The following is a 12,227-nucleotide window of genomic DNA, read 5'->3' as shown; positions in this document are numbered from 1 at the left end:
GCCTCCCATTGGTCCCGCCGCGTCCGCTGGGCGTGGCGTAGAAATGCGGACGACGACCCACCGCGCGCCGACGGGACGAGCGGCGTGAAAAGTAGAGCCTCGATTTGACTGTGACGAAACCCGATCGATCGATCGATCGATCGATCCCGGGGCGTGTTCGGTGATCGATCGATTCTTCTGTTCGTTCGCGATGAGTTCGATTCCTAACGGGGACGATGCGCACATGTGCAGAGCTCAGAACACAACGTGGTCCCTGAGTCAGAATAAATGAGCACGTGAGAAGTATGTGCGTTTCTGTTTGAGCTAATATTCATTCATTTGCATTAGTTTGAATCCCTGAAGGAGCCTCCATATTTATTCCATTTGTCCAATCAATGTCTTCGTTTCTTGTTTATTCAATGTTTTGCTGTTTTGAAAGTGTCCCACACAGACACAGTCATTATTATTTTCTTCTAGTCTTCTTTCTGTGTGTTGACAGAATATCTAAGTGCAGGACACGGACAGACACATCCACCACTCATGGAAGAGGGGATACAGAAACCAGGCGAGACTCAACCCGGTGAATGCATAGGCTGCAAGGTGAAAATTCAGTCATTCATCACAGACACTTTTGGTTGTTGATGCCAGGACATGGGGTTTATAATCTCAGGGGCACTGACAGCAGTGTTAACACCTCAACTGACACGTCCGCCCTTGGCATACCACTGCCCACTCACACACACACACATGCAGAGAGCACGGTGACAGTGATATGTGTGGTCAAGCTCAGATATGTTTACAGCAAACATTTGAGTGGCTGTAAATCTCCTATCTCTCATCACCTGTCTGATTATCTTTAAGGGAGTGGGGGTCAGAAAAAGCTGTGTCACAACCTCCTCACACTTCTAACGGGTGTCGACATGAAACTGAGGCCTGCCACGACAGCGATGTTCCCAAATGTGACTCATCTACCTGATACATCATTATATACATATACACACCTGTCCGCACCCTCATATGACACACAGCTTTACACAGAGGTTCTCTGGAACCTGAAATACTTGTTAAGATGCTGTGTAAACTCTTAAGAAGGCAGAGACGGGAGAACCTCGGTGCAAAGCTCACGTTAGAATTTGGCCGGAGACTGAGAGGGTGGGTAGGGGCGCTGCTTCAACTCAATAAGGGCACCGGACAAAGAATCATAAACTTACAGCAGGAATTCTCACTGGCTCTACGTCCTCCTAATAAGGATATATGTGGGAGCTGGTTCTCCAAAAAGAGACAGGAAGTAGGCCTCTCGGAGCCTCACTAGTGCAGGTGCACGCAGGAAGTGACCACGCAGACCTATGGTGCACATGCACATACAGTACGTCCTTAGGTGTGGAGCAGCTAAGGACAGCAGAGAAGAGGCTGATAAGACTGGCTTTTCAGACAGGCACGATCTCACACACACGCACACGCACACATGCACACACCAAGCAGAACAACCATCCCTTTAAGTGCTCCTTTGGATGACGTCCATATAAGGAGATATTGGAGCAAGTCACATGGGGGGAGAGAATGCACTGCTCAGGTCATGTGACCATTCTGAGGAAATGAATGAATCTCCCTTTTTAAGGGTGTGTGTGTGTGTGTGAGTGTGATGGGGTGGGAGAGTGTGTGTGTGTGTGTGTGTTTATGGGTATGAATGCGCATGTTGCAATTTATTTTGCATTCTTAACAGATGTATATTTAAATTCATTTCTTCTTTCTTTTTTTTTTTCAAACTTTATTCTCACCAACTCCTCCCTGACAATAAGTCTTCATTGTTTCCTCTGAACACTCATTCCATTGCTCAAGACGTTTTAAAACTTGGCAGCGTGCGTGAGTCATCCATGCATGACAACACACATATACACACACACACACACACAGAGACACACTCCCTCCCTGCATTGCTCACTAGCACAGTCAGAGAATCTCACAAGCCTGGCTCTCGGCTCTGACTAAGACCGTATATGGAAGAAGCTAGCAGGTAGCTTCGGTCCACTTTCCTCTCATCCCTCTTCCTATTTCCAGCTCTCTATTTCTCTCTCAATCACATTCACTCGTTTCATTTATTTGCCACATTGCTCCTCACCCCTGAATCAACATGTCCCCTCTTTGTTTTCCCAGGGTCAGGACAGTAATAGGAGTGCAGTGTGAGGTCAGTGCACATATTTGCCTACCGGTCTTTCTCAGTCACTTATGGCATCACATTCCTGTCCAGTTTCATACACAGACATCGAGAGGAGGGGTGGCGAAAGAGAGGAAGGAAGGATGGTATGTGACATGCTGTAGGAAATGTAATATTACAACATAGTCATTTGTGCACAGGAAGTCCTATTTCAAAAAATACCTCAATTCTCAGGTCAGTGTGTGATTCTGCAGATTATTCTCGTTTCCAGAGTCCAAAATAAAAATGACCCAGCAGCATGTGGTTAAAAATGTTCTGTCGAGTTCACCTGAACAACGATGAACCTGTTTGGGGGCTCAGGGGCACACAACTTGTTTTTGAATTTAATACTGGGCCTCTCTCTGAAACAGGGCCCATGATTAACTTCCTCAACATATTTGCACTTCCCCTCAAATTGTGTACCAAAAACAACCAGGGCCTGTGGGACTCCTGGGGGTCTGAGACCACTGGACAGTTGCCTGCTCGTAATTTAGTTTTGACTTTAGACACTAATCCCACAGGCCTCAAGCTTGCATTATTCTCAGACAATCAAATTTGAATTAGTTTTCTTTATTACCGCTGCCAGGGAGATTATCTTTTCAACTGCCCAATTTTGTTGGTTGGTTTGCAGGTTTGTTTGTTTTGAGCAAGATTAGCAGCTATTTAGATTAGTTTACAGTACAAAGAGTCAAAAACAGTCCAAGGGTAAGAAAACACATGAACACATTGTTTGTTTCATCATCATCTGACAGAGCTAGTCTATCTATTCCCCTGTTTCCAGTCTTCATATTCCTATATGGAAACTAATGAAAAAATATACACTTAAACACATTAATTGTTTCAGTTTTTATTAAAAAAAGAACATTTGAGCAGTAGGATATCCCAACGAGCTGCAGATACCAGTGTCAGAGCAGATTCTTCTTGTGTAGTCAAGCAGTCCAGCTCCTCCCCAGGTCTACCAGCTCCATGCCTTCACAGTACGACCGTGGCCTCGAAACCCGCACCTGCTTTCACACAGGAACAACACCACCACATAATCACATAATGAAACCAAATACATCCCTTTCTAGCCCACACAGAAAATCAAACGCTCACCGTGGGCGTCCTGTGGGAGGCCAGCTGCTGCAGAAGTGGGAATGGAGTCCAATGGATGGGTTCCACAGGCCAGCTACAGACGGAGAGGTCGCTGGCCTTTCCTGAGTCCAACACACCATCCCCCATACTCATTTCACTTCCCCTCCAAGCATACTGAGAGCTTCAGGTGATACACAGAGCCAGAGGTTCATTAAGGAGTGAGTGATTGAGCGTAAATACAAATACACATTTACATTTTTATCAAGAGTTACATAAAATAAAGATCAGGAGAGAGAAAGAAATGTTATTATTGAAGATTCTGACATAATTTATCCAACATTGGCAGTTTTTTATGTGTAAAGCTGAATGTCTGTGTGTGTTTGTGTGTAGGCCTGTGTGTTGTGTACCTGTGTGGGTAGATCGTATTGATGTGTGCTCCATGGCTGGGGCAGGTGGAGGCCAGTGACAGGGTGTCGTCATGGTAGCAGCAGGGGCGGTCAAGCGCCCGGAGGTGCAGTAACTCATCGGACCGCGTAAAGGCGGGATTGTCCATCGAGTCCGCAGATCCCGCCCATGAGCGCAACCAGAACCGACCTGACAGTTCATCAAAGTGGTTGAACCTGCGATAACTAAACACAGCAAATCATAATGAGGGAAGACTCACATGTCTAGATTAGAGTTTAAAGAACTGGCTGTGTGTAAAGGGAGGGATCTGAAAAGTCCCATATTCATTCTGCAGCGTGATCGTCATGTCCACTTTCCTGTTTCCTTCCCTTTGTATTAAGTTAATCGATAAATATAAACTCTTCATTTTTTTATATTTGAAGTTTTAAAGCGTTCTTGCTTTTGCTTTTTGACCCTAAAACTATTTGACTATGTACTCAGCCAGTAAACCTTCCTTTCATGAAGGTTTTCAGTTTTTATTCAAACTGCATTGAATGTGTTGATTAAACTTTATGATCACTTTGAAGGAGATAGTTTGTGACGCTGTTGTATGGAGACAGCTTTTCTTTTTCAATTTTGTTCACCCTGTTCAAGATCAGTGAAGACAGATTCAGGGGCACTGATGATCTGAGAGTATATATGTATTCAGCAGCACTGTATTAGTACACTCTACATGCTGGGCAGGGCCTGCGTAAAAAGCCTAACTGCCTCGTGACATGGATTCCACAAGATATCTGAAAAATGTTCCCTTTAAGACTCTGCTGTATGATATCATAACTGCATCACATCAATTCTTTGCGTTTGTCAGTTGCGTGTTGACACTGTCAATATCCTGTCCCACCACATTCCAGATGTGTTCAACTAGCTTTATGTCTGATAACTGGTGCACACATCCAGATATGCTGCGACATTGAAATCACAACTGTTGGGTATCAGTGTCCCTGAAGGAAACATTCCCGTCGCCAGCAGCGGCCCTTTGGTCACGTGGGTGAGCGCAGGTAGTGACGGACAGGTCTGAATGAAATGATGGGTCGATTTTTTTATTAGTCCTGCAACAGACACCGGCTTTTTTCTTTCTTTCTTTTCAGATGGTTTCATTTATTGATGGCTATCGAGACGTGAAGAGGATTTACAACAAATAAGACAAAATAGTGTTTCACATACAAATTATGACTTCACCTTTAAAGTGGATATATTGTCAGTCACTTTTTACTCCATCGCATATATCAGCAAATATCTGTTCAGCTCAGCGCTCATCCTCAGTGAGTGTTTTCGACAGCCATACTACACCACCTAGTGGACATGTATGTCGTTACATCTACTGTACCTGCAGATTTGACCATCTCTGTGGTTTTACCTTCCTGGATTAAAACACATTATCTCCCACCAGGTCATCTGAAGCCTTGTTTTGTAAAATGCATCATTGTTTTGACCATATTTGTTAACGTGTGTGTTATATTGATATTTAAAAAGCATATGGCACTGCTCTGTTTTGGTGTTAATACTTCGGTATGTTGGGAAGACTTGTGCACTAATAAACTAAAAATGGGATTTTTATAACAGTGGTTTATGCACAGAGGAGGATTTTCAATGCTTTAATAAGAACCATCAGACCTGCAGCAGGAGCAACAGTATCTAGGAAGCTCATCAGCTCATATTAGGTCAATCATCAGGTCAATTTTAACACTTTAACAAAGACTTAAAGGAACTGAAATCAAGTGAACTTTTTAAAAATCCACAGATTTTATGCTATTAAACGTTATTTACTGTGGGGAAAAAAGTACAAATAAATACTTTTAGTTGTGAAACTGGTATTAAATTGTATTATACATGGTACTGGAACGATTCCGGTTTAACTGGGTGAACCCTGCAGAAGCCCTGTGTGGAATATTTCTCATTGTTTATACTAATCTTTGTATTGTAGGCTGCATGTTGAGGAGAATTTCATCACTGGTAATGATATCTACATTGTTATCAAATACATGACACTGTTGTTCTTGAATGTTGTTATAATATGTACATGGACACATCCGTGAGCGAGTGTGTACCTGCTGCGTGTTTGATCGACTTTGGCCTGGATCAGAATGGCTCGGTAGCGTCGCACTGCCAAAAAGGCCAAAAGGCTGATGACTGTCGCCAGGATGACCAAGATGGCAAGACATGCGCCCACGAGACGCGCTCTAGTCATCCGCACGTCACACCTCTGACCCATGTACCAGAAGTCCTCTCCTACCAGGCAGCTAATCCACAGAAACACAGACACACGCACAGACATTTCTTAGATATATATATATATAGATACATGGTTAATTAGTGTACAAGTAAGTGCACCCCTGTATGAGTGTGTGTTTGTGTTGTGTTCCCACCGGCAAACTGGAAGTTGTCCTGGATGGTGTGTGCAGATGCCGTGGTTGTGGCAGTGGTCAAAGCGACAGACAGAGGAACAGTTTGCGATGCCAGGCTGGGCCACACATCTGTAGCCTGAGGGGCACTGCAGTAACCAGTCACACACGTCACCCTGCACGCCTGCAGGGTAGATGAGTCACAGGAAAAGGTTGGTGTCATTTTTACATTCCACGTCCGTCTGTGGTTCTCTGCCCCAGACCGATTCGTACAGACTCAGATGGATATTTTTTTTAAACTCAAACATTTTTTTTTTTGCTTGTATTATTGTTTTTTTTAAAATCAAGGTGTGTGTTGACTGTACAGAAGCATTAATTGATAATACTGTCGACATTATCCTTTAAATATGTGTGCTTGCATGTCAATGTTAAAACAATATTGCAGATAATGGGGAATGTGTTTCAGGAAATAAGTAAATAAAATACTGAATACAGGTTTCGGTTGCAGACACACCCTTGAGTTATTGTGAAATTGACAGGAGAGAGAAAGGAGTGTGATGAATACACTCCATAGGAATAGTGTAATGTCAGAGCAAGCAATCACTCATCAGATTTATCAGAAGTGGATTATGAGATTGAGTGAGTCAATCTAACATTGTGATGATGTTTACATAAGTCTTCCTGTAATTGGTTTTAATGAGTAAGCTGGTTAAGAATGGAATTTTCTCTCAGGTAAATGAAACCACTGAGTGTAAGAGCTAACCTAGAGAGAGAGTAGAGAAGTGGAGAATGAGACGAAGCAAACATCTCTGGCTGGGCACGAGCCACGCTGTCCCAAAAGAAGCTTTGCTAGAAGTAAGTGGACGTCTCAGCACAGTCTCACCTCCCAGCGTGACGTTGGTGATCTTGGACGATCTGAACCCCCTCCCCTCACGAACAGCCTGAGCGAGTCCCGTCCGCTCCAGCAGCGACGTGGGTCCCGTCTCGCTGAGCCACTGCAGAGCTCCGCTGGTTTTAAACTCCACCAAGCTCTGCACTGCGTGACCACTGGGACGACAGCAGAACGGTACATTCACCTTAGAGCAGCCACCGACCACGTTTGGTGCCGATTCAATTCATCAGACAGAATTTGAGATAGGTTTGACCTGGGAGAGCTGCTTTCAGACATGCGCTGAAGCCCGGACATTTTCCTGAAAGTTTCCGTAAGTTCTGTTTGCGAGAATGTAAATGTCCAAGTCAGTCGCTCCAGACATTTTTCAGAACTTTTCCTGCTAGGCCCCCCGGAAAATGTCGGTGAGTCCATGTGAGAATGCATCAGGAAAATGTCAAGGGGGCGTGTTAATGATGTTTTTAATGCACTACAGATGCAAAACTGGAAGAATATAAATACCTCAGGATGAAAAAGACACCGATGAAGATTTCAACTTCTAAAGACAACAAGATTCGAGCATGATAAGAGCTGAAGCTGGCGTCGATGCAAAAAACAAAAACGTGATTCCGGCAGGAGACTTTATGGGTCACGTCCTGCCTCCTGCACGGTCCCCTCGCCTGAATGTTGTCCGGAAAACATGTCTGACTCAGACAATCTGCTGCGTTCTTCTTAGCAAACTCTTAAAAAATGTCCGGACACAACTTTCTGGGTCTGAAAACGGCTTCTGATTCATCCTCCTGGCACCATGACCATGTCAGAAATTTCACAGAAATCAAGCCAATCAAGAATCAATTCAGATATTCTGAGCTGGGTCAAAGAGGTGGATGGACACCCCCACAGCCAAGCACTTTTCACTTGTATTTGTAATCGTTTTTCAGAGACTTTAATGCTGAATGGCGTGAACATGAATTTAATAGCAACACTCCGCTCTGCACCACCTCACCTGCTCCAGACTCCCAGCAGCCTGCTGAACCCTGGCGCTTTCTGTAGATATGGCTCCATCTGGAAGAAACAGGGAGTAGGAACTTTTGTGATTAGGATGATTCAGGCATGCCAGTGTGTTTGTCCTCATACTCACCCAGGCAGTGGTGTCTTCTTCCAAACCAGCGGTGAAAGCCGATCTGGACTCTTCTACGATCATCTGGAGCAGCAGCTCAATTGACTCGACTGTACGGAACAAACAAATAAATCCATTACAGCGGGCCTGGATTTTGGGAGAAACACAGAAACACATTACCTTTCACAGTTGCGGGCTGGTCTGGAACAATGTAGAACTTGGGCGTCGGACTAGTTGTGGAGCTCCGGGTGGGTGCGGAGGTTAGGGCAGACGTGGTGGTGGCGGTCTCCTGACTGGGATACAGGGTTGTCAGTCGTGGAGGTGGCCGTGGTGTTCCAGCTGTGGGAGTGTGTGTGGTTGTGCTGCTGGGAAACGGCTGCCTGGACTCATCCTCTGCTTGTACTTCTACTTCTCTATAATCTGAATTTGCAGCGATTGACGAGGACAGGGACGAATGTGCAGTAGTAATGGAGCCGTGGGACTTTTTAGTCATAGCGGGGTCGCCAGTGGAGGACAGCAAAGGTGTGTGTGAGGGTGTAAATTTGATTGTCGTTGCTTGTGAGGATGTAGACTCTGTTTCGTCGTCAGGGTCTGTGGTGGGCGTGGTGACAGAGGTGAGAGACGTGGGTGTGTGAGTGGTGAGAGAACTTCCAGAAATCATGGTAAGTGTGTATGATGGTGCAGACTGATGTGGGAACGTGCTGGTCTGCAAAGGAGGAACAGGTGAATCTGTGGGGGAGTTTTCTTGTGGGAGTGTGTCACTGGGATGCAGTGTAAACGTTTCACTGGTACTTTCAGTGGAAGCTGAGGTTTTACTCGCAGTGTCGTCTGCAGCCTCGGTAAAGGAGGGGACTGTGTTTGCATCCGTGACAATTGTGTGCATGCTTTCTGTTCCTGTGTGCGTCTGTGTGAATGCCGAGGGTGCGTGAGGAGAGCGTGTGAGAACCTCTGTGCTCCGTGGAGAACTGGTTTCACTCTGTGTGGAAGAAATGGGAAGCTTCGTCACGTTGTCCAATTTGTCAGAGGGCTCGAGAGAAGCAGCTCGACTGGAAATGTCTGACGCGGCAGATTCAAACGAGCCGCTCCGACTTGTGTTCGTGTGAAAGGGCCCTGCCGCCACAGTGCTAACAGCGGCGCCCGGCTCTGTGATGTTGAATGACTGATTATAAGTACGTGCACTGCTTGCGTCATCCTGAGGAGGGTCGGTGGGTGATATAAAAGGGTCAGAGGTGATGGCTGACGTCTGAGCTTCTCCGTCTGTGCTTCGTTGGCTTCTCCAGGAATGGGGCCGATTCTCTCCAGGTGTCCCACTAACAGCTGCACCATGTGGGATCAGGATGGTGGCGCTCTCCCAGGTTGTCAGTGAACGTAGCTCGGGGAAAGAAGAGGTGAGAGACGGGAAATAGTTGGAGCTGGATCGAGAGGTGTGAGCTTGTGTGGTTTTATGTTTACCTGCGAGTTTAGGTGTGAGACTGGTTGTGTATTTGTACGTGCCCGTGCCAAGAAAGGTGTTGGAGCGCCTGGCTGTTGCAATGGTGGGAGTTTGATCGGACTCGTTGCTGGAGTTTGTTTCTGTGTTTGATGAGTCTGTATGGCGAAAATAGGGGTGTGTTGCAGATATGGGCCCATCAGAGCGGTGAGCAGCTCCAGATGTATCCGCTCCATTGTTTGGTCTTTCCTCAGGAAGAGGGAGAGCTCCCCTCCCAGTCACACTGAGTCCCTGCAGGGGTGAGGTGGGGTGCAGCAGCCCTGTGCCCTGGGAGGAGGGACCAGACATAGACCGAGGTCCTGGACTCCACTCCAGACCTTTGTAGAGGTGACCTCTGACCCCCTCTGTCCCTCTTACCGACTTTTCACTAACTTGACTTGTAAAGCTGGTTCCTGTCCGAGACCAGCGTAGGAGGTCTCCGTCTGAATCTGGGTTGGTGTGGTCCTCCGAGGAATTCCTCTCACCTTCCTGGACTGGATAACCAGGAACAAACAAAAAATACAGAGAGGGTGACAGAGTGAGCAGAGGCCGACTGGAAACCACAACAACATCACTCTCTCTCTCACACCACAGCGAGCGTGATAAGAACTTTCCGACTGACAGATTTACAGCTCACAGCACATTTTGAACAATACATTTCCACAGGAGGAACCACAACATTCCTCTTTTTTCCAGCAAAGGCCAGAAGCTCCAAAACAAGTCTCTTCAAAATGTTATTACGACAATTAGATCAAACTCTCGTGATCGGGGTGTATGTGCGGGCAAGTGGGGCCACACTGACTCAATAAGGCAAACTGGGTTATTGCGTTAACAGTTTCTCACCATAATAGGACAGCTGGATTACATTTGAGGAGTGTCCTGCTCCCGTCCAAGAGAGGGTGGCTTTGTGTCCGTCACAGCCAGAGAGCAGAGCCGTCCCCGTGCTCTCCAGGACCTGATTATGAGCTTTCTTGTTCCAAACACAGCGAACCGAAACCCTCGAATCACCTCCCAACCCTGCTACCTTCAAAAGTAACGTCCTACCCGGAGGAATGCGTATAGTCCAATTGCAAAACGAAAGGTGGTTCATGGAGTTGAGCCTGTGGGTGCCACCAAAAAGTCCAGGTACAGTGAGACTAACTTGGCCAACAGGCCCTCGGTCCAGGTTGACATCTCCACCACAACGCTGGGGCGACAAGGCCAATGTTTTATCTGAGGAGAAAAACAAGGACGCTGGTATTTGAAGGAATCGTTCCGGCATATTTCAGCCAGTTTAATTATTTAAACATTTATGGGACACAAAATGTGCAAAGTTCATCCTGAGATCATTTAATTTGAGGATTATTTAAGATAGAATAATGTAATTCTCATGCGATATAAACTCGAGGAAATGTAAAAATATGAATGGAATAGAAATATACAGTGTGAACAGAATATATAAACCAGCAGTGTACCAGGATTGCACATTAATCAGTGAACTGCAAATATACAAATGGGAGAAATGAGACTAAAATATTTATCCTTTCTTTCTTTTGTCTTTTATTATCTGATGAAGCCTAAGATTTAGATTTATAACAAGACTTTACCACAAAACTTGACTCTCTACACAGAAATCGCCACAATCCTAATTCTTGTTGACATGAGAGCAGCAGTGTTAAAGTACCAGATGCTAGAAGAGCAGTTAAACATTAAATCCCATTAAAAAAGGAGAGCAAATGAATTGAACAACAGTGTGTAGGCTGTGAGGTGCAGTGACAGATGTCGTTACCTGTTGTGACAATAAAAAGCAACAGACAGGCGTGGAGCAGCATTTCCAATCCTGAGACATTTCAGATTCGGACACCAGTTTAATCCCGACTCCATGCAGAGATCACGGACTTTTCTGACTCGTAATGCTGAGGACGTGCGGACGGCGAAAGGCGACGGGCGGATCTGCACTTCTGACCCAACGAAAGCGGAGAGGCGTCAGAGACTTTCCTCCTCCATCGTCTCCTCGGAGCGGAAACCTCGGCGCTGTCAGCGCTGCGTAATGAGACGCACGTGTGTGAGGCAGCGCGTCCCGCAGGGTGTGGCGGGTGGAGGCGGCAGAGGAGACATCTTTTACGCGGCCTCTTCACGGCCCTCCAGGCTCCAGGTCGTTTGAAACTGTCCGCACCTCAGAGGATTAAAAGGGAGGAATCCGGTGCGCGCTGCAGGAGGTGCGCCTTTACGCACAGAGTTTACGCTTCACAGGAAAACCATAACCACCTCCCCCCCTAGGAGGCACGAACACATGGGGGGCGGTTCATTAGCGACTCTGACACTCCACCAAGTGACATGGCCGGATCAAAGTGTTCAGGGGCAAAGATTTGTTGTTGGACCCCCCCCCCCCCCCCCCCCCACACACACACACACACCCCAAAACCGGTTCGGCAGCGGGTGTAGTAGCGCCAGTGCACTGTAGAGAGAGGCAGCTGAAAGCAAAGGAGAGACCGACAAAGGTTATAACGATACGATGTGTATGAGCCACTTGGTGCTTCTCTGACTCAGTTTACCTTCTGCATCTTGTTGCCCTGAAGATAGTTGCGCACAAGTGTACAGAGTCCACTTGAGTTGACGTAGGTCTTCACGTCGATCAGGTAGGCTGCTTTCCGTCTCATGGTGACCACATCAAAACCCTCCCCAGCCAGGTTGTGCCCTGGGGACGGAGTGACAGTCACTGGCGTTCTGAGAACTGGAGAGAGCAGGGGAGTGGTACG

At 46.4% G+C, this 12,227-nt stretch overlaps 1 protein-coding gene and 1 long non-coding RNA gene across 4 annotated transcripts; one reads left to right on the top strand and one right to left on the bottom strand.

Annotated features, from left to right (window-relative positions):
* The first annotated feature begins 34 nt into the window (after positions 1-34).
* Positions 35-5,077, top strand: LOC138411071 (uncharacterized). Of its 3 annotated transcripts, none has more exons than XR_011243713.1 (5): positions 35-282; positions 479-579; positions 2,134-2,164; positions 3,244-3,434; positions 3,638-5,077. It is a non-coding gene; the product is annotated as an uncharacterized lncRNA (long non-coding RNA). The 3 variants fall into 3 exon arrangements; XR_011243711.1 differs by having other exon boundaries at positions 2,134-2,280; XR_011243712.1 differs by lacking the exon at positions 2,134-2,164 and having other exon boundaries at positions 38-282.
* LOC109646359 (serine-rich adhesin for platelets) lies at positions 3,005-11,745 on the bottom strand. Its single transcript, XM_069529443.1, has 11 exons — positions 11,258-11,745; positions 10,333-10,701; positions 8,202-9,983; positions 8,043-8,131; positions 7,908-7,966; positions 6,917-7,080; positions 6,058-6,217; positions 5,740-5,931; positions 3,655-3,876; positions 3,269-3,428; positions 3,005-3,177 (listed from the first exon to the last, which is right to left on the bottom strand). The coding sequence occupies exons 1-11, from the start codon at positions 11,298-11,300 to the stop codon at positions 3,103-3,105; spliced, it is 3,315 nt and encodes a 1,104-aa protein (XP_069385544.1). The 5' UTR covers positions 11,301-11,745; the 3' UTR covers positions 3,005-3,102.
* Positions 11,746-12,227: the final 482 nt, after the last annotated feature.

This window comes from Paralichthys olivaceus, chromosome 8 (genome assembly GCF_024713975.1).
Source record: "Paralichthys olivaceus isolate ysfri-2021 chromosome 8, ASM2471397v2, whole genome shotgun sequence".
NCBI classification, from domain to species: Eukaryota; Metazoa; Chordata; class Actinopteri; order Pleuronectiformes; family Paralichthyidae; genus Paralichthys; species Paralichthys olivaceus.
This window is presented reverse-complemented; position numbering and strand designations above follow the sequence as displayed.

Coding starts and splice junctions, on each gene's coding strand:
- LOC109646359 (XM_069529443.1), bottom strand. CDS start 11,300: ATGCTGCTCCACGCCTGTCTGTTGCTTTTTATTGTCACAACAG. Junction 7,967..8,042: donor AAGAAGACACCACTGCCTGG/GTGAGTATGAGG, acceptor TGTTTCTTCCAG/ATGGAGCCATATCTACAGAA. Junction 7,081..7,907: donor CTGCTGGGAGTCTGGAGCAG/GTGAGGTGGTGC, acceptor CTGTCGTCCCAG/TGGTCACGCAGTGCAGAGCT.